Here is a 23,163-nt window from a genome sequence, read left to right on the forward strand (position 1 = left end):
ATCTAACCAATCATTATCCATGACTAAAACTTACAATAATTATAGTTTCTGCCAGACAAGACTTAATTTAACTTAGTAAACTGTTGCTCTTCATAAGCTCAGTTCTTGATTCTAAACCTTGCGACAATACCCGTATACACTAGATCTATTGGGATTCGGAGATATAAGGGTAAGATTAGGATTGGTTTTAGACTAGGAAGTTGCACGAATCTATCCGGTCGAAAAAAAAGATTACATTATGAGAAAGCAACCCTGGACGCAAGCTCACGATTCTTATTTCTCGACCTGAGCTCAACTTGTGTCCCAGGAGAATGTTGCTGAAGCAGCTTTCCCACTTGTTTGATAATTTTTGTTGAAAAAAATACAGCTTGGTTTTGTAAATTCCACTCCGTTTCAGGACGTTATGACAAGGCGTAGAATATTGGGTGATATATCACTTTTGGTGGCAGATTCAAGTTTATTAGCTGGGTCAATCTTTAGTATACTTCGAACAGCATATATATTTTAAAACAAAGCCAAATTTTTGACAAATTAAACGTAAATTTTGAACTTTTTAATAAAATGTCATTGGCCTGTACAATTGATTGAAGTTGAAATGACATTTTTTATGCTTTATAATTCTCAATTTATTACTTGCCACACCAATAAGAACATCATCGAATTTCGAAACCGTTTGGTTAGATCTCTCTAACGCTTTCACTACACTATGCATACGTGGATTTTCTGCACTTTGCGCAGATGAACAACTCTTTGCCATTTCTTTGACAGGCATAGTTACCAAGATCCGAAAATAAAAAAACTAAGAAAAATGCTTTTGCGAAGAAAAAAAATTGAAAAAATAATTGAAATTGAATTCACTAACGAGGTGCAGATATAATGTAAAATAATTTCGCAGAGCAAAAGGAACGAGCAGCAAAGGGAGATGAAACTTCGAGCAGCAAAGGGAGATGACATTTCGATTCTGGAATGGCAAAATCTATTGGTTTTCCGCAGTAGTCACAAACCTCACAGAAAAAAAGTATGGACTCAAGGTACCCATTGATTGAGAACAATGGCCAACTCGATATTAAACTAAAAAATACTAATCCTGAACAATTGAATCTTCACACAGAGGAGTCAATACCTATCTCACTATTCGTTGAATAGTTGAGGATGCACGTAATCTCGTTCTACTCGACGGATTCGACTCGTCACCATGTTATTCTGCAATCTTGACTCAATCTCTTCACACAAGTTACTGATTCTCTTCTCTCTTCACTCCTTCACTACTTCACAAAATCTACTCAAAGAACGAATAAAGAAACTTCTCCATCCATCCTTCATTAGAAAAAACTTAAAACTTTTAGAAGTAATGACCCGTCAAACTCTGAAGCAAACGTAAAAAAATCTGGATAGCAAGAAATAATGTTTTTTGATTGGAAAATCCAACTAGAAAAAGTACAAATAACGCGTAATTTGAAAGATGACACTATACTTTAATAATGATTTTGCTGGCATTGCAAGAACATTTAAGGATATTGCGCAACCACCACCCGTACAAAGGCAGCCATATTTTGGTTTCCTGAAGAACATGTACCACATTCCAATTTGCAAAAAATAACGCTAGGATGATTAAGTTTCACAAAAAAAATCATTGAATACATACCTTTCGAACAGCTCGAAAACGATCAAACCCAAATACATATAAATGCATGCAAAGAATAGAAAACAAAATAACACGCTTTCAAAATTACACGGAAACAGAATTAGCATGCATTAACCCAAACCCTTTTTTTCGCACACAAAATTCGGAAATACTTGTTTAATACGAGAAAAGTTTTGGCATGAACACTCATGATTGCGATTGCAACTCCAAACCAGGACGACAAATCTTACATCCCAGTTACCTTATACAAAAACAGTGGAAACATTGGAGGAAAAATCTTGCCAGAAAATTGTGACAGTACCCGATTACAAGGTTTACCACCAAAGAATAACAAATATTTTGACATAATTCACCACGACTTTCATTTCGATACGACACTCATTGACTACACGATTGGCAGAAAATTTCCAGAAATGTCGCTTTCCGAAATGGACACACTGCTTCATATATTAGAAGAAACACAAATACTACAATCTCTCGCTTTAGCAGTGCTTAAAATACCTAACGCAGGAAACCTCGTGTCAAGTAACTGCTTTAACTTCATGGATTTTGACGGAAACATTCTTTGGTATTATACTTGCACTAAATAAATTTCGCCATTGTATGTTTTTGAAAATAGAAGCTGCAATCAATGCATGCCTAATTTTTATGAAAAAAAGTACGTTTCGTGGACACCCCATAAAACTACCAATTTCAAATCATAACTTTACTCACCATAAGAACGAGTGTGTTTCATCATTTCTTTTCAAATTTAACCAGTCAGTTCTCTGAAAATATAAAAGAAAAAACTGAAATAAGAACTCAAAACTCATTTAAATATTTAGGTGAAAAAAAATCAATAATCAGCAATGAAATATTAAAAATATCAGCAATTAAATACAGTACGAAATATTAAATTGATAATGAGGAATGAATCACGATCACTAATCGTTTTATGCAAGCTCATTTTTATAGATTTTGACTTTATATTTGACTCGCCCACTTTTTTTACGCTCTCTTTCCACACAAGTTGACTAACCCGCCACTGTAGAATTGTTTTAGAAACGATCTTCTAGTTGACAAACTAACTGATTACAACTGTAACTTAGTTTCAAGGGTTTCAAAACTTTACCTTAAGCCAGTTAGAAGGAATTACAGCTAAGCTTGAACTAACCAATTAGCTTACTGACACCACAAAACCAACCGCATGTATGACAAAGTCTCCTGGTACCCGAACCAGATTAAACCGAGATTGAAACTGGTTAAATTATTTTTTTAAACTCCAATGCGAAGTTTTTTGAGACCACTTAAAACATACAAATACTGAAAAAACTACACGAACCAAAACAATCCGCTTTTGAAAAAAAAGACACAACCAAAGAACAAAAGCAAAAAACACCTGGTAAAAAAGAACAAAAAATAAAAACGCGAAAGTGCTCAAAAAAACGGTGAAAAAATACTCCTCCAGCCGGTTTAACCCACCAGTATAGAACGTCCTGAGCATGTTCTATAGCCGGCCTCATCCAACCTTCTACACGACGCTTATGACACATTGACTTTTTTCTTGAGAGCAGCGTTAGAGTGAGCAACTCTTGAAAATAAAAAAACTAAGAAAAATGCTTTTGCGAAGAAAAAAAATTGAAAAAATAATTGAAATTGAATTCACTAACGAGGTGCAGATATAATGTAAAATAATTTCGCAGAGCAAAAGGAACGAGCAGCAAAGGGAGATGAAACTTCGAGCAGCAAAGGGAGATGACATTTCGATTCTGGAATGGCAAAATCTATTGGTTTTCCGCAGTAGTCACAAACCTCACAGAAAAAAAGTATGGACTCAAGGTACCCATTGATTGAGAACAATGGCCAACTCGATATTAAACTCAAAAATACTAATCCTGAACAATTGAATCTTCACACAGAGGAGTCAATACCTATCTCACTATTCGTTGAATAGTTGAGGATGCACGTAATCTCGTTCTACTCGACGGATTCGACTCGTCACCATGTTATTCTGCAATCTTGACTCAATCTCTTCACACAAGTTACTGATTCTCTTCTCTCTTCACTCCTTCACTACTTCACAAAATCTACTCAAAGAACGAATAAAGAAACTTCTCCATCCATCCTTCATAAGAAAAAACTTAAAACTTTTAAATTTTCCAAACCCCAGATGGGTGGAACCAGCTCAAAACAAGTGTTTGTAGTATCTTATTATAATCTTGATGATTATCTCTGTAAAATACTTAAATCTAACCAATCATTATCCATGACTAAAACTTACAATAATTATAGTTTCTGCCAGATAAGACTTAATTTAACTTAGTAAACTGTTGCTCTTCATAAGCTCAGTTCTTGATTCTAAACCTTGCGACAATACCAGTATACACTAGATCTATTGGGATTCGGAGATATAAGGGTAAGATTAGGATTGGTTTTAGACTAGGAAGTTGCACGAATCTATCCGGTCGAAAAAAAAGATTACATTATGAGAAAGCAACCCTGGACGCAAGCTCACGATTCTTATTTCTCGACCTGAGCTCAACTTGTGTCCCAGGAGAATGTTGCTGAAGCAGCTTTCCCACTTGTTTGATAATTTTTGTTGAAAAAAATACAGCTTGGTTTTGTAAATTCCACTCCGTTTCAGGACGTTATGACAAGGCGTAGAATATTGGGTGATATATCACTTTTGGTGGCAGATTCAAGTTTATTAGCTGGGTCAATCTTTAGTATACTTCGAACAGCATATATATTTTAAAACAAAGCCAAATTTTTGACAAATTAAACGTAAATTTTGAACTTTTTAATAAAATGTCATTGGCCTGTACAATTGATTGAAGTTGAAATGACATTTTTTATGCTTTATAATTCTCAATTTATTACTTGCCACACCAATAAGAACATCATCGAATTTCGAAACCGTTTGGTTAGATCTCTCTAACGCTTTCACTACACTATGCATACGTGGATTTTCTGCACTTTGCGCAGATGAACAACTCTTTGCCATTTCTTTGACAGGCATAGTTACCAAGATCCGAATACAGGGGAGGATTTGCTGCCGACCCTTTGATACTTATTCAGAAATCCATTTATGGCCGACCGACCCGAAAATTTTTCTAAAGGCGCCTTTGGCGCCAATATATACTAACTTTGAGCTATTTTTTTGTCAAAATTTTTCAAAAAGTGCCCAAAAACGGCTTTTTTGACTGTTTTTTCAAAAATTTGCCTGCGGCGCAGAAAATTTTGCCAATATAGGGGCAAAACAGTGCTTGGAGAGAGCTCGAAAAATCAATTTGGTCGACCTAAAAAAAAGGTCGTCAAAATTTTGGAAAATTTTTTGAAAATCCGCCGCCCCCCTCGAGAAAGTCCTAGATCCACCCCTGTCCGAATATATCACATTTATTTTAGCTGAAGTTGCAGAAACAGATTATCTGACACATGCTGAGGAAAATTCGGGCGATTATATTGGAGACTACGAAACTGGGAGTGGAAGCAGTTCATATGCGCCGTCAAACAACGAAGAAGAAAACGAAAGCAAAATCAACCAGTGGCTTTTGGTTGCTTGCTGCATTGGAGTCACTCTCAGTGTAGTAGTCATCCTTATTCTCGTCGAGAGAAAAATCAAAGCGTCTAGGTCAGATTATAGCTAACTCTAAAAATTTGCAGCACTAATATTATTTTTTTTACATATCAAAAGTTTTCAATTTGATGTTAAGCGAAACAACTATCAACAAAGAATTGGTTGCAAGTTGTGAGTATCTGTTCCAGATATCTGTAAAACAATCTATCCTGTATTACACGCAGAGATAAATCTTTTAACTTCGGAAAGAGTAATCAACGCTTAAGTTAACAGCAGCAAAATATAACTTCGAGTGAAATAAAGATAGCAATAAATGAATATGCGAACGAAATAAAATTAGGGGCAGGGGCACTTTAATCATAACATCCCAATTTAATCGAGAGCTATGAGCGAGTTACTATTTTTATCCAGCTCATAATTCCGTTTTGCCAGCGAAGATAACCAAGTGGACCAAAAGTTTTGATAGGGCAGCGTCGCTCTACAAGAAGATAATAAAATTTGAAAATTGAACGCAGCTTTCTTAGTCTCCTGAAAGATGCCACTAGAAAGGCCAAAAATCCGTCCGGATAATTTCAACACAAGTCGAACATCATATTCGAAGCAAAGTTCCGGCACTGGCTATTTTTTTTAATAGTTTTTTTTAGAATCCTAGCAAAATTCCAAATCATAAAATGAGCAAGTTAATCAACCCAAAAAAATATATCCGCCAGTGTTTTACAATTAGCAAAACCTATACTATGATTGTTTACCATAATTTTTGCGTACGACACAAAGCATTACGTTTTTGAAATATACTAACATGGTTTTGTTGTCTTGAAAAAAGGCCTGAAAATACAGTTGATATGGGTTCGAATCCAGCTTAGGAAAAAAACGTAAGCAGCATTCATTCGTGTGATGAGCAAATACTTTTATCATAACAATTTTTTGGTGTTTAGCGTCTCGTATTGTTTTCAACAGGCCAAATTGCATGCATCAATGCTTTTTGGAACGTATTAATTTGCCACTTACACGTGCTATCAGAACGCGAGATATCGCGAATTTATTTATTCAAATTAACCAAATCAGCAATTTTCAAACCCTCTTAACTTAACAAAAACTAAGCACATTTAAAATATGTTTTTTTTCTTACATTTGAGCTCAAGCCAGCAGTATATTTTGTGAGATATTAAAAAGTACTGTTAAAAACGCAGTGTTAAAAAGTCAAAAGTTGATAAAACGAAAAAATAATTAAACTTTAGATATTTTGAACTTTCTTCGGAAGTCGGAATAGTAACTCGAAATTCTCAAGTAAGCGTGGTTTTCAAATTAACCAATGAATTAATTTTTTGATGATTTTGAGATACAAATTGCGTTGAGACAAAAAAATCTCACTGACCGCTTGTCAACTTATTTAGCTTAAATTTTCGATAGCTGCGAAATTTTCAAGACGAGAAAATATTAGTCTCATGCTGAGCTTACCAATCGAACAGTTAAATTCTGTTTTTTTTTCCTCTCACCCCCGAAAAATCAACAAAAAGATCAGAGAGTTTGGAAACTGAAACCAGTCTTCTTTAGTTTAATATCTGAAAGTGTTGCTCTAGAGTGGTAAAAAAAATTTTCGAATTTTTTCGACCCACAAAGTGAACATACTTTTCGAAACAAAGGACCAGCATTGCGCATTTGCTTGACAAAGTTTTAGACTCCTGATAAAGTTCCGCATCAAAAAACGAGTAAGCTGATCAGTCCAAAAAAAGATCTCTGCCAGTGTGTTGCAGTAAGCAAAAACCTATAGTAGAAATGTTTACCTCAGTAAGTTTTTAACGCACGATAGAAAAGGTTGTTCCAAAATGTACAATCACTGGGTTAGCTGATTTGGAAGAATAAAAACCGGCATGAAAACAAAAGTTAATTTGGGTTCGCATCTTACGTAGAGAGACAAACCCAGCGAGATTCGTCGGTATGATGCGCAAATACTATTATCAGTCAAGTTTATGTTTTTTTTTTCATTTTCACCACATGCTGATACCGGAAGTTGGTATTTAAAAACCTTTATAACTAAAGTTATGATTTTTGAATTTTCTCTTTTTTCAGTACCGTATCAAGAAACGTTGACGAAACGAGACTTCTTGTAAATCAGAGCGAACTGATGAACGTTGTGACTGCACTTAGAGGCCAATTTCAAGGTGCTTACCTGAAAAAAAAAATTATTGAAAATTAATAAATATATATTATTTTTCCCTCATAAGGTATCATAAAATTTTAAAGGGTGTGTTTTTCCCCATAAAATTTCAAAGGGTGACTTGAGGGTCTCTTTTGTTTTAATCGAACCTATTATTTTGCCTCTATTCAATTTGGAACGCATTTATTTGCACGTTATTTAATGCCGCTATATATTGCGCGTTAATCATCCCATAAAAATCAATCGAAGCGTAAACATTCAGCATTTTCTTCGAAATTCGGAAAAATGTACATCAAAATTCTCAAGTCAGCTTGTTTTTTCATCAAAAAGCAACTATTTGATTGTTATAAATCATGGCTTTTATCCAATGATTTGTTTGATTTGTTTTTTTTTCTGATTTTAAGTTAGTGATTGCATTTAGACAGTCAAAGCGACCGGCCAATTGTCCCTTTGATTGGCAGATTTTGTCTTTATCTGAAACATTTGCCAAGACATTGAAGCCGATAAAAAAGTATATCTTATGCTAAGCTTGCAGCTCGATTGGCTGTTTTTTTTAATTATTACCCCGCCCTCCCTTTCTTCTTCACTTCACATGAGCATCAATTTTAATGGTGTAACGAGGAGTTTTCTAAGGTTAAGTATCGAGACCAAATAATTTTGTCATCCTCTAATTAGTTTGTTCTTGTTTGGGAAATTAGAGCAAAAACTTACTGGCAAAAGGTAGCAGTTGGGCTGTATAGCAGTATTTTTATTGTGTTTGTTCATCAAGATGCGTGAACATTAATTCTTTAAGAAGTATGAATAAGATATGTCTAGAATAAACCTTTCCCTTGTAAGAGAAATCTAACTGTTTTTTTTTTCAAAACCGAAATATTTCTACGTTTTCTATAGCTGCAAATTCCATTTATAAGACAAAACTTGCTAATAATTAATCGAAATTGACCAATAAGACGATGTCAGGGGAAAAAAGGATAATATCGTTCAGTAGGTTAAGCAGGTATGCGCAAACTTATCCCATACCACTTATGTTCGAGTTTTTTCGCCCAAAATTTATTAAAGTACGGAATATTTACGCTTGCATAACGATTGTACTTTTTGGTGCGTGTAAACTCCTGGAAATCAGAGTCAAATTCTTGAATTTGTTAAAACTTTGTTTGCAACCACAGGAAACAAAACAGCCAAAAAGAGGTCAAAGACTGCTCCCTGGTTGCAAATTCCACATAAAATTCTCAAAAGGTACAGTTTGGCTTTGTCACGAGGAGTGTTTTTTATTCATCCCAGTTTCCGGGTCGAGGTTGGGGACTCATGTTGCTACCAATGCGACTCATAATGGGTTTATTGTGTCTTTGCGCGACCCAAATAATTGCGCGACTTTGCGCGACCCAAAACAGATATGTTGCGACTTTGCGCGACCCAAATTAGGTATATTTTTACCATTGCGACTCAAAGTGGGTATATTGTGATTTTGCACAACCCAAATGAGGTATGTTGTAACCTTGCGGGACCCAAATTGGGTATGTTGCGACTTTGCGCGACCCAAATCTTGTAAATCAGAGCGAACTGATGAACGTTGTGACTGCACTTAGAGGCCAATTTCAAGGTGCTTACCTGAAAAAAAAAATTATTGAAAATTAATAAATATATATTATTTTTCCCTCATAAGGTATCATAAAATTTTAAAGGGTGTGTTTTTCCCCATAAAATTTCAAAGGGTGACTTGAGGGTCTCTTTTGTTTTAATCGAACCTATTATTTTGCCTCTATTCAATTTGGAACGCATTTATTTGCACGTTATTTAATGCCGCTATATATTGCGCGTTAATCATCCCATAAAAATCAATCGAAGCGTAAACATTCAGCATTTTCTTCGAAATTCGGAAAAATGTACATCAAAATTCTCAAGTCAGCTTGTTTTTTCATCAAAAAGCAACTATTTGATTGTTATAAATCATGGCTTTTATCCAATGATTTGTTTGATTTGTTTTTTTTTTTCTGATTTTAAGTTAGTGATTGCATTTAGACAGTCAAAGCGACCGGCCAATTGTCCTTTTGATTGGCAGATTTTGTCTTTATCTGAAACATTTGCCAAGACATTGAAGCCGATAAAAAAGTATATCTTATGCTAAGCTTGCAGCTCGATTGGCTGTTTTTTTTATTATTACCCCGCCGTTTATTATCGTTCAGTAGGTTAAGCAGGTATGCGCAAACTTATCCCATACCACTTATGTTCGAGTTTTTTCGCCCAAAATTTATTAAAGTACGGAATATTTACGCTTGCATAACGATTGTACTTTTTGGTGCGTGTAAACTCCTGGAAATCAGAGTCGAATTCTTGAATTTGTTAAAACTTTGTTTGCAACCACAGGAAACAAAACAGCCAAAAAGAGGTCAAAGACTGCTCCCTGGTTGCAAATTCCACATAAAATTCTCAAAAGGTACAGTTTGGCTTTGTCACGAGGAGTGTTTTTTATTCATCCCAGTTTCCGGGTCGAGGTTGGGGACTCATGTTGCTACCAATGCGACTCATAATGGGTTTGTTGTGTCTTTGCGCGACCCAAATAATTGCGCGACTTTGCGCGACCCAAAACAGATATGTTGCGACTTTGCGCGACCCAAATTAGGTATATTTTTACCATTGCGACTCAAAGTGGGTATATTGTGATTTTGCACAACCCAAATGAGGTATGTTGTAACCTTGCGGGACCCAAATTGGGTATGTTGCGACTTTGCGCGACCCAAATTAGGTATGTTGCAACTTTGCGCGACTCACAATAGGTATATTGCGAAATTCCGCGACCCAAATTAGGCATGCTGCGACTTTGTGCGACTCAGGCCTCTTGTGGGATGATGGAATTTTTGTCGCGGAAAATCTATTCCGGCGACCCATTTCGATCGCAACATGAAACGCGGACCTAGACCCGGGTTTCGATTTTTTAACTTTTGTCGATTTTTGTCGATTTTTCTTGAAAGTCACCGCCTGAAGAATTTTGATGTCCGAAGCTCACATTAGGTATGTTGCAACTTTGCGCGACTCACAATAGGTATGTTGCGAAATTCCGTGACCCAAATTAGGCATGCTGCGACTTTGTGCGACTCAGGCTTCTTGTGGGATGATGGAATTTTGGTCGCGGAAAGTCTATTCCGGCGACCCATTTCGATCGCAACATGAGTCGCGGACCTCGACCTGGGTTTCGATTTTTTAACTTAGCGTTTTTGTCGATTTTTCTTGAAAGTCACCGCCTGAAGAATTTTGATGTCCGAAGCTCACATTAGGTATGTTGCGACTTTGCGCGACTCAAAATAGGTATGTTGCGAAATTCCGCGACCAAAATTAGGCATGCTGAGTCTTTGTGCGACTCAGGCCTCTTGTGGGATGATGGAATTTCGGTCGCGGAAAGTCCATTCCGGCGACCCACTTCGATCGCAACATGAGTCGCGGACCTCGACCTGGGTTTCGATTTTTTAACTTAGCGTTTTTGTCGATTTTTCTTGAAAGTCACCGCCTGAAGAATTTTGATGTCCGAAGCTCACATTAGGTATGTTGCAACTTTGCGCGACTCAAAATAGGTATGTTGCGAAATTCCGCGACCAAAATTAGGCATGCTGAGTCTTTGTGCGACTCAGGCCTCTTGTGGGATGATGGAATTTCGGTCGCGGAAAGTCCATTCCGGCGACCCACTTCGATCGCAACATGAGTCGCGGACCTCGACCCGGGTTTCGATTTTTTAACTTAGCGTTTTTGTCGATTTTTCTTGAAAGTCACCGCCTGAAGAATTTTGATGTCCGAAGCTCACATTAGGTATGTTGCAACTTTGCGCGACTCAAAATAGGTATGTTGCGAAATTCCGCGACCAAAATTAGGCATGCTGAGTCTTTGTGCGACTCAGGCCTCTTGTGGGATGATGGAATTTCGGTCGCGGAAAGTCCATTCCGGCGACCCACTTCGATCGCAACATGAGTCGCGGACCTCGACCCGGGTTTCGATTTTTTAACTTAGCGTTTTTGTCGATTTTTCTTGAAAGTCACCGCCTGAAGAATTTTGATGTCCGAAGCTCACATTAGGTATGTTGCGACTTTGCGCGACCCAAATTAGGTATGTTGCAAGTTTGCGCGACTCAAAATAGGTATGTTGCGAAATTCCGCGACCAAAATTAGGCATGCTGCGACTTTGTGCGACTCAAGCCTCTTGTGGGATGATGGAATTTCGGTCGCGAAAAGTCCATTCCGGTGACCCACTTCGATCGCAACATGAGTCGCGGACCTCGACCCGGGTTTCGATTTTTTAACTTAGCGTTTTTGTCGATTTTTCTTGAAAGTCACCGCCTGAAGAATTTTGATGTCTGAAGCTCACATTAGGTATTTTGCAACTTTGCGCGACTCACAATAAGTATGTTGCGAAATTCCGCGACCCAAATTAGGCATGCTGCGACTTTGTGCGACTCAGGCCTCTTGTGGGATGATGGAATTTTGGCCGCGGAATGTCTATTCCGGCGACCCATTTCGATCGCAACATGAGTCGCGGACCTCGACCTGGGTTTCGATTTTTTAACTTAGCGTTTTTGTCGATTTTTCTTGAAAGTCACCGCCTGAAGAATTTTGATGTCCGAAGCTCACATTAGAAACAGATTTTTTCTGTGATCTGTTTTCTTAAAATTAGAGAGGTTTAAAAAAACTAACTTGGCCAAATTGATACTAATAATGCGTCATATATTAACTCATTTTAACACTAATAAGCTAAACTCATTTTAACATTAACTCTTGTGTTCTTCAACAAAAGTAAGAGAAACCAAAAATATCCAGTTGTAAATGACCAAGCGGGTGTGTGTGTGTGTGTGTGTGTGTGAAGGGGGCACGGGGGGGGATGAAAAAATATATATGAGAAAAAGAACTTCTTTATTTTTTTTTTGTATTATCAGTATTTCAATCAAAGTTTTTTAATTGGCCTTAAAATGCAGTCGGATTAATCAGCAATTTTATTGCTTTTAATCTACATAGCGTCCATGGATGCTGATCAACAAAATAGCAGCCCAATTTTTTTCACGAATATCTTTACAAATAATTCGTTTCCTCAAGTAAAACGGAAACTGATGAAAGCTAATAGTAAATAGATACGATGCTTCATATTACTTTCATCAAGCATTGGTTGACTTTTTAACACTTTAAATACTTAAAAAGTAAAAAAAAAACTTATTACTGTGCTACAATTAGAATGTATATTTTGATCATCTTATTCTGAGAATTTAATTGTATACTTAATTTCAGCTGAACAGTTTATCGCTAACACCTGATATTTTTTAAGCGAATTTTTTGATAATCGAAATCCGTACCACTGAGACAGCGGCGCTATTTTTTTATACTTTGGAAGTTTCAAAACTTGTGACAAAACTTTTGTCTAGGATCCAACCTCCAACCTTCTTCCGCTAAAATTGATAGAAAAATTAACTTAGCGACTGGTTCTGAGGTAAGGTGACAGGCAACGAGTTTTTGCAATTTTTGTTACGACCATTAAAATGGGGAGAAATTTTGACTTCGGGTGTGTTTTAGTTTTTTTCTTTTTGTTTTCCAGGCATGATCAGGTGCCATGAACAGTTGTTGGTCTGTGTTGAGTGTTATGTCATATTGAAGACGTTTTAGTCGTGATTCGAACGACACTAAAAATTTTCGAAATATTTCTCACAATATTGAGGAGAACCAGTTTGAAATTTTTGAACTTTGTCTAATTTCGATCTAATAAGGTGACCGTGTAGGATTTCAATAGCTTAATTAAGTTTGATTAAAGCCAATAAAACTTAGTTTTACTAAATAGAAGGAAAACTTTTTTTGCGCAACTTTGAGAATCAAAAACTTGAAAAATTTTTAAAAAAATTCTGCAAAAAAATGAAAAAATTTGAAAACTTTTCAAACTTTTTTAAACTTTTTTTTTCGTTTTACTGGTACTTTTTTTTCAAAAACTGGTTTCAAATTGACTTATTTTTCTTTGATTCTCAAATATAACTAAGTTCTATTTTTTTCTGCAGATCTTTTTATCACGACACCAATTTGAAAAAAAAAATTTTAAGAGCTGTGGTCGAAACATTCTGTGGTACTTGCACAGTAACCGGCTATCTTTGTTTATTGTTTGTATCAGTTTATCAACCAATTTTTTAAAATTGGCTTTAAAATGCAATCGGAACATTCAGGGCTTCGCCCTTTTATACAAGCAGGTTTGTTTTGTATCAAAAAGTGTTTGCTTTCAACGTAGATTGCGCGGTCAGAAATTGATCAATAAAGCATCTGAAATAAGTTTTCACACATTTTTTTCTAAATTATTTCTATAGAACTAATTTAAGTTCTCAGGAAAAAACATGGTTTTGATATTTTGTACCACCTAATGAGGAACCGATGAATACGGTAAAATTTATTGGCAAAAAAAATCAAAGCTTATAAACGCATCCAAATGCTTGATGAAGCCAGAAAATAACAGACATTTCTGTTATCCTGAATAGTAAATATGATTAGTTGCGAGTTGGTTTGTAGATAAAGTTGTTTACTAGTGTCGGTCAAAACAAAAATAACCTGCCAAAAAGTAGGGAAATTTACAAAACTGTTTCTCTATAGAAACCACTGAACTGTTAACAGATCGAAAGCTTCGTCAGGAGAAGATCTTCCTGGACTCCATGTCTACTGCTCCGGAGCAAGCAAATCGGTTGATATTGCAGATGAAAACAAACTGAACAGCGCCAACTTCAATGCAACTACACTCCCCCCTGACGAGTACCACTCCGGGCAAATCACTGATGACCGAGAGGATTTGATTCCAGAAGATGGGCAAATCAATTGAGGGCCCATGTGAACAATTTCCCCCAACCCCGGCCCCATCATTGTCCAAGTGAACTATCCCCCACCCCTCATCGATCAAGTGAACTATTCCCCACCCCTCATCGATCAAGTGAACTATTCCCCACCCCTCATCGATCAAGTGAACTATTCCCCACCCCTCATCGATCAAGTGAACTATTCCCCACCCCTCATCGACCAAGTGAACTATTCCCCACCCCTCATCGATCAAGTGAACTATTCCCCACCCCTCATCGACCAAGTAAACTACCGCGTTCCCCTCGAACAAAGAAAAAACAAGATTTAAAATAATAGCAAAACGAATAATCTCCCCCTGAAACAATTGGTCCCAATTGAAGATGGAAGAGTCCATTTAAACCCCTTTGAAACAAATGCTTTTCTTTGTTGAACTGAAAAAATTATTCTCACTAATTGCACTCTTTGTGGCTGTAACAATTCACAATTGAGGAGCATTTCTTCACATTTAGTTAAACGACATTTAAATGAAGAAAATAACTCGTTTGTTTCAATCCAAGCAAGTTCAGTTAAATCTTTCTGAGGGGCTTTTAATTATTTTCTATCTTTTCATAAGCTGAGATGGTTTCGAAAGATAGAGTAGTCTTAATCATTCTCAGATAAAGTTTCACTGAAGCCATGCAGTTTAAATGAATTCTAATTTCGTGATAACTTAGCTCATGGGCAGTAAGTTTTTTTGAAATTATTCTGGAGCAGTCTTTTTTATTTGGAGTATTTCAAATATGTATTTAATTATTTCGATTAATGGGTATTTCGCGGCTTGGATTCCGATTAAAATGTGGTCGTAAGAAATGTCATGAAATTAGTTTCTAAATAAGTCAAGTTTTGAATTGCACAGTAATAACTGGCAGCACGATATATTAATCTATTTCATTTTAATTTCTACCAAACTTCCCTATGCTATTTCACCCTATTTTTTTAGTGTATGCTATTTCACCCTGATTTCTAGCTTACTTATTTTAGTGTATGCTATTTAAACCTATTTTCTAACTAACCCTATGCTAATTTGGCGAAAACTCATCAAATCACCGTATCTACAAACCGCCATATCTTGAAGCCGAAACTAGATCAGAACGACGTAAATTACATCAGAGTTAGGTAACAATTGCAAAATAACAGTGACAATCGGTAGTTATGTAGCATAACAAAATAAGGTTTTGCCTTGTTGCAATGATAATCTTAGTTTCGGTTTACTGGCCCTTTGGCTAGTAGACATAAAATTGCATCTATCAAATCAATACCAATTTATAATAATTTAACCTGCACGAATTAATTCATTTATGTATCAGTCATATTACTTAAAACAAAATTGAACAATTTTTAAATTGATGAGATTATAGTTTCCGATTGAATTTTTGTTCACAAACATCTTTTTGATTCTTAAACGTCATCCGGTTGATACTTCGCTTTTCATGACTATTTCAGATTATCAGAGGGGTTTGGTCAAAACTTTGGGTTTCTCAAGATTAAAATTGAGAGCTTTGAGAAATTTATGTGGGTTTTTCAAGGTTTTTAGTTTAAATTTACTTTCCCTATTTTAATTAGCTCCCGCACTCAGTAAAAAGAAAAAATAATAGATTACATTATTATAATTATAATCGTACCAAACTATAATTAATTATAAGCGCCAATTTTAGATGTTCAAACGATTTCTAATCCATTATAATGATAAAATTTTTGCTGAAAATTGAATATATTATAATTAATTATAATTGATTATAATTCTTCCGACAATATCTTATAATCTTTTATAATCTCTGATAATATAATACTATCTATTATCATAGATTATGATCCCTTTTTCTATCAAAACCTTATTTTACAAAAAAATGAAATATAATGGATTATAATTTAGCTATTCTGCAAGAAAACAAAAAAAATCAGTATGAAATAAAATCAGTAAACCACGGGCGGATATGAGATTTTCTCGAAGAGTGGAGGCAGATTTTTAAAAAATTTTATCGAACTTTTTTTGTCGACCAAATTGGCTTTCTGAGCATTCCCAAAGCACTTAAAACAACCTGTTTTGGCCAAGTTTGGTGCGCCGCAGCCAAACTTTTGAAGAAACAGGCCAAAAATTAGTTTTTATTGGCGCCAAAGGCCAAAGGGTGCGTCACTGAATATGGATGTCTCATATTAATACAAATGTGAACCCTTTGGGTAGGCAGGGGGTCGAATACCTGAAACTTTTTAAAAATAGTTTTTTTTCAAAAAACAATTGATTATAATTGATTATAATCGATTATAAAATTTTTTTTTTATTCGAAAAATAGTAAAATTATGATCTTTTTGTAATCGATTATAATGCCTATTTTTTCTGAAATTTTTGGAGACTGACAATGAAAATTCATTATTTTTTCTCTTTTTACTTGATTGCGGGCTGCTCTTGGATCTAGAAACTCTCGTGAATTTTGCCAGAAAAGGCAAAAAAATGCTTTCAATCTGTCTTCATACCTTATCTTATAATTGTATTGTCAAAGTCTATGAAAAAAAAGCTGGTCACACAATTTTCACATTTTTTTGCTAAATTTGATTTTTTCTCTTTTTTTGGCATAAAAGTCAGCCTCTTCCTAAAAAAACTTTTTCCCCCAAAAAATGATAACATACAATATCCATAAACGGAAACAGTGTAACCTAGTTTTACAAAGATGTGACATCAAAAAAGTAGCAAACTAATTTCGAAATTGGCCCCAAAAATTGTGCTTCTTGTACTTGAATAGTTGTGTCACTAACGTAGTCCTGCATACACAAGAAAGATGAAGTTTTTACCTTTTTTCCAAATACATGTTTCAAAAAGCCCTCAAGGATCTTATTTGTGTTGATTTGCATATTTTTGTATGCCTATGCCAATGCCTAAAAAAATTAAAATCTAAAAATATCCTTATACTATGTGTGTAAAACATCTTCATTCAGGTCGTTTGGAATGCATTGTGCATATGAGATCGCTGAATGTTTGATGACTCTCAACATTTGGCAATTCTATTGATTGAGGAAAAACGTCTGGTAAACTCCTAAATAAGTTGAGATCAAATTTAGATTAGCTTGAGAACTATTTTCTTGTTTGGGCATAAATGTCAATGTTTCGTCTGAAAAAAAAACATAACATTTTTTGGCAAAAAACGCCAGTCACAAAACTTCCATTACAGTTGGAAAAGCGTTTTTTCTAAATGCAATACCGGAAACATTTGAAAAAATAGTTTCGAAACTAACCTGGAAACATGAATTTTTAAAATGCTAAAAGAAAAATTGTAACTTTGATTTCAGTTTTTCTCCACATTTGAGTATCAGATACTTTGCCTAAAAAATACAAAATCCTAAATCATTCAATTCTAAGGTTTATAAATCTGATGTCTGAGTGGGAAAACTAACAGCTTTATCCAGCAAATTTATTTTTTTGCTATAATTTTTTCCGCTAATTGAACTACTCAAACTTATATAAACGTGTTTCATTGCCCGGAATCACCTTTATCTGCAGCAACTGAAAATTTTACCAAGTTAGACAAACCAAAATCAATTGAGTTCTAAAAGCTTAAAAATTCGAAATCTTGCTCTGATTTTTTTGTTGGTTTCAATTACTCAATGCAAATTTCAGTGGCTTGTGAATTTTGCTAAAACTTGATTGGAATAAACAGAATTCCGTTGAATTAGGCAAATTGATTTTTTGTTGAAAACATCAAATTTAATTGCAAGTAAAATTTCATTTCATCATAGAAAGCTTTTTCTGTTACTTTAGTCTGTGGGAATATGATAATATTATGTATGCTTTTAGAAGACTAACAAGAGTCTAAAGATAAAGCTTTGTTAAGATCAAATGTATAGTGGGTAGTTTGATTTAACGGCAAATAGCAAACTGTGTCCCCATTAGAAGGCTTGCAGCCATCAAAAGTGGTGAAATGATCACCAAACTTTTTCGAAGAATTGCAAAATCACCAAAATCAAACTAAGGATGCCAAAAAATTGAAATACATTTGTATCAAAAATTGAAGGTGCTAATCACGTCTTGGTTGCCAATTTAAACATACCGTGTTCATTTGTGGATGAAAACACTCCTTTCTCAACGATCGGAATATTGTGGGTAATCGGACATTTTTAAATGAAAAGTCTAGCTCAGACTCTGAACTTATTTGAATTTTTATGATACTTAAGAGCTGACATCAATAATTAACAATTTTGAAACTGAGACAAACAGTTCAGGCTCAAGTTTGATAGTTGTGAACTGCCATACAACCTTGGCTAAAATGATAGCAGAAAAAAAAACAATTTCAATTTTAGTTGACAACAAAATCTCTCAGATGGTAAGTGAAACCCTCTTTTCGAAACTCTCAATCGGAAATTCGAACTTGATCTGAATAAAAAAGCCATCACGAGCTCAAATAATCTGTCAATTTTTTGGAACTTTGGAGGAAACCTTCAAACTCAAAAAGCAACAATACCTGAGCGAATGGAAAATTCGACCAAGCAAATCTCAGACACACAGTACGTTCAGAATTAAAGTAAGTTTCATTTTCAAAAGACGAAACTTTTTTGATGTTTTGGATTGCTTTCGAGTTTCTGACTGCTTATTTCAAAAGTTAAATGTTATTATACTTGAAGTCGGCAATAGAATAAAAAAAGACCAACTAGCTAGCAACTTGGTTCATAATGAGTTCAAACCTCGCCTGGAGGCGAAATTTACTTGGAGGACGGCAAAGATTGTGGGTTCGAATCTGAGCAGAAACAGTTTTTCTTTCAAACCGGAAACTTTCTTTTCCAGAAAAGAAAAATAACAGATTTCATTTTGTCTGCTTATGTTTTGTCGGCTTAGTTGCAACGTCCTAGAACTGATTTTTGTATGCTTTTAGATGCAATTAAGCTGCAGATGCTTGTAAGGTTTCGTATTACTCTGCATATTTTGATTTAACTAGCCTTGAACTCATATTCTTTGCCGTTTTTGTTTTTTTTTTGCTTGAAAACTAAACTAGGCTTAAAGGGTTTCGGTTTTTTTTATCGGCGTAGTGGCTTAATTTGGGTCTTTGTATTAGAAGCATAAGTTGTATGCATCGTTCTGGATCGCACAAAATGCAAACTTTTATTGCAAAGTTTTTCATGACAACAATCATATTTTCGGTTTTACGGGAAATCTTTTAAGTTTCGTCGGCTGAGTTGCCGCTGATTAATTTTTTTTGAGTTTAAATTATTTGTCGTCAATTGTGTTTCCGATCGCGGTTTTTGCAAATCGAACTTAATTCCAGTAAAACATTTTGAATTTTTTTAAGTTGATTTTTGAAAGTTTTTAAAGGTTTTTGATGTTAATTTCTCTTTTTCAATTTTCTAATAGTTTAGTCACTTTCTTTTTTTTGTCTGCTAGCTTGCACTGCTATTTTCATGCTGTATCGCCTCTGTGTATCAAAAGGGCATCAGCCTGTCGGGTCGGGTGGCTTCTCCATGGATCTTTTAGATCCACGTGAATCAACTTGATTGGCAGCTAATACATGGCCTCAGTTTAGATTGACACTAAGCGGGGGTTCACAAATATTTTGAATTAATTTATAGTTTAATGAATTTAAGGAGTATGATGCATTAGTCATCAGAACTTTTTTCAGTGATTAATTTTATTAAATTGCTTTTGAACTTAATAAAAACAAATACTGAATTTCTGCAACCATACTCAGCGTGAAAAGAAAAGTTCAATGGAGCGACATGATATGTAAAAAAGTTCATTACTACAATAATTTTGATCGAATTACTAATTCTGATCGCCGCGCCATTTCATAGCGATAGACTGTAATCGCAATAGACTGTATTACGTTGCTAAGCATTGGTTAGAAAGGTTTTCGTAATCAGATCTATAAACAAAGCTGGATGTTTTCGAAAAAACCTGCTGAGACCAGATTTTTGATCCGTTTTTCAGAAAAAAGCGAAATGTTTGTGCTCAGGCAGTTTCTTTTATAAAGACAAATTACGAAGTTTGAATTACACTTTTTGACGGATTTTTTAAAAATCATGAATGTAGCGAATACTCTATTCAGTTCCTAATAATTTTTTGTTTTTTTAAAGGAAAAAAGGCTCAAATTTGAATTTTGGAGTATGACTTTTGGAGTATTAGTTCAGTTCATTTTCTTTAACAAAAGAAGACAAATGCCACTAGAGAACAGCAAATCAGTAAGAGTCACACAAAAACATGATCGACTTCTAGTATTAAAAGTGGTTTGTATTTTCAGAATTAAGTGCGGAAAAAATAGATCGATATAGTTTTCTCGATGTTAATTAATTTTTATACGCTGGTGATTAGTAAGCGTTATCAAACCGGAATATAGACATTTTTTTCCAGGTTTATAGCTAGTTATTAGAATTCTTTGGTTCATCAAATTAAAAGTCAGAGTTGTGGCAGAGAGCTAACGCACCTGTCTAAAAAAATCTATCCAAAAATTTAACAAAGAAAAATCGAACATTACGAGGCCGAACTGTGCACTGAATAGGCGCACAATTTTGCTCATTAGAGAAAGTGCTCGTTAGAGAAACGCAGGGAAAGTGACTGCTAGGTTTTCCCCATGCCTTCATGGCATGTTTAACCGACTCGACTGCTCTGTCTGCCATTTCATTTGGCCTTGGGTGGTATGTTATTTCTTTTTGAGTACTCCCTTGTATCAAGCTTTGAAGTAATCGCTCACAAATTCGTGTTCCTTTTTATAGTTCACAGCTTTTTTTACTGCTTTGCTATTGCTTTGGTTCTGCTTTTTGATGATGGTCAAAGACTCTTGACAAATATTTTTGACTGTTTGAGTAGTTCTGTCATTGAAAGGTAATACTTCGATCCAACCACTTTCTTCGTCAATACCAACCATTCTGTTTCCTTTTTTTTGTGCAGAGTCCATATGTTGCGCAGACTCCATACGGATTCGTTGCGATGCGTCTGTCTCTGGCCACTGTTTTCCCATGCGATGGAATTCGACAGACCTTGCATCTTGAGACATGTCGTGTCAGCCACCAAAAAACCATTTTCAGCGCCATTTCGGTTGCTTGTCCTGCTGCATGAGTCTTGTCGGCATCAACCATAACTTGTCACTTGATTTTCGATAGTATGAAAGGTATCACTCCCCTGTAGCTGACGTCTTTTTGTGTTGTCAATATTTCAGATTCGTTCTTGATGTGAGATTCAACTTCTGAGACTTTCCTACATCACCGATCTGTATACGTTTGAAGACGTCCTGAAATGATCGAGATTAGAGATTGTTTTTTTTGTCGATCAGCTTGATTGTCTGCGTGTCTCGAAGAAGATGTTCATCTGAAATAAACAGATTTTGCTCTTTTGGTGTCTGGTCGTCAAAAGGCAGTCTGCTCAGAGCATCCGCATATGATCATCTGTTTCAGTAACAACTGTTTCAGCCGAGTGAACACAAATACGATTGTCAAAGCTTCTTGTTCTATGTTGGATTAATTGCGCTCAGCTGATTATAGCATCCTTTAAAAGTACCTCACTGGATGTCCTTCTTGTGAGAGAACCCCGCCAACTGCATGCTCAGAAGTCACAGCCACTCAATTGTCTCGGAACTAGAATTGGACAACTGGTTCTGAGCAAATTTCTGTTGGATGTTCTAAAATTTCTAAAAGCATTTTTTATTCTGATCGTTCCATAAAACTCTTGGCTCCGTAAATCAATAAGGGAGACAACCTTGCTGGCAATGTTGCGAATCATTCGTCCATAGATGTTTACCAGTCCAAAAAGTGGTTGAAAATCTTTATGGTTCAATGTGTTTTTGCAGAAGTCATGGATCCGGAAATCAATGAGGGAGACAGCCTTGCTGGCATTGTTGCGGTTCATTCGTCCGTAGATGTTTGCCAGTTCAAAAAATGGTCGAAAATCTTGTGGTTCAGGGGTAATTTCGTTAAGCTTCTCAATAAGCTTATCACCAGGCTTGATTCCATCAGCTGAAAATGAATAGACTAAAAACAAAACAGTTGTGGGTATTTGATCTCATTGATGATAAACTTATCTTCTCAGAGTTGTTGTACCTTTTTTCGCTTTACTCGCACGCGTGATGTTCTAAAGACAAGCAGATCGCCTTGAAAGATAATCAAGCCTTTGGTTCCCTTGAGTGTGTTCTCCGAGCTGTTTTCAAATATCGAGGAGGAGTTTTCATCCCTTGAGGTAGTCGAAACATCTTGAGCAGACCCTGTCGAGTATACCGCGAACACCCATTTTGACTCATCATTCACTTCGAAGGCAAACGTCTAAGAGATACTTCAAAAAAACCTGAGTCGACTTAATTCAAATAAAGGTGCTTCCATTACCGGTAACTTGCTGTTTTTGACTATTATTTTGCTATTGAGGTCATTTTTCTAGTCGGCACAAAGTCTGAGACCAAGTATTTTTCTTTCTCCGCAACACAACTGATGATGGCACATAAGTGATGCATTGGTAACTCCTTCGGGATGCAATGGCTCGAGAATCCCGGTCTGCCCATGTCCTTAGCTCTGCTTTTACTGACTCTTGCATCGACATCGGATTTTTGCAAGCCTTGCAAAAAAAGGTAGCGCTCCAGGCTTCAATTTCACCTGAACCTTGTCTCCTTTGACTATCGGCAATGACTCTGAGTGCCAGTATCGAGTAGTAGATTGGTAAGAGATCGTTTACCAGGAGTCCAAAACCCTTGTTCGATTGCACAAAGACCGGGGGTAGCTTTGGGTAATTTCGACCATTCCAAGTCAGGTCACAAACTGTTGTTCCTTTGAAGTAGATTTTGTGTCCATCGTACTGTCTCAGAGACCGAGCAGTTCCATATGGAGTAGGTCTTCAAAGCTTCTCCCAGATGCTTGAAGATATCACTGTTGTATCAGAACCTGTGTCCTGTTAAATCTTTTCAAACTGTGTCATCAACGACGAAATTTTCCCGTGCAGCGGCGATTATGATATGACTTGATGCAAAAAAGCTTCTTTGCTGAGTGTCGTTCTCAGATATTACTCATTCCCCCT

The 23,163-nt window shown here is 35.8% G+C and overlaps 1 protein-coding gene across 1 annotated transcript in view; it reads left to right on the plus strand.

Annotated features, from left to right (window-relative positions):
* Positions 1-23,163, plus strand: part of LOC134855064 (myeloblastin-like) — a 128,467-nt gene that overhangs the window by 94,718 nt on the left and 10,586 nt on the right. The window contains exon 3 of the mRNA XM_063871444.1: positions 5,030-5,255. Coding sequence (XP_063727514.1) covers positions 5,030-5,255 — 226 coding nt within the window. The remainder of the gene's footprint in view (positions 1-5,029; positions 5,256-23,163) is intronic.

The sequence above is a fragment of the Symsagittifera roscoffensis genome, chromosome 10 (assembly GCF_963678635.1).
Source record: "Symsagittifera roscoffensis chromosome 10, txSymRosc1.1, whole genome shotgun sequence".
Classification (NCBI taxonomy): domain Eukaryota; kingdom Metazoa; phylum Xenacoelomorpha; order Acoela; family Convolutidae; genus Symsagittifera; species Symsagittifera roscoffensis.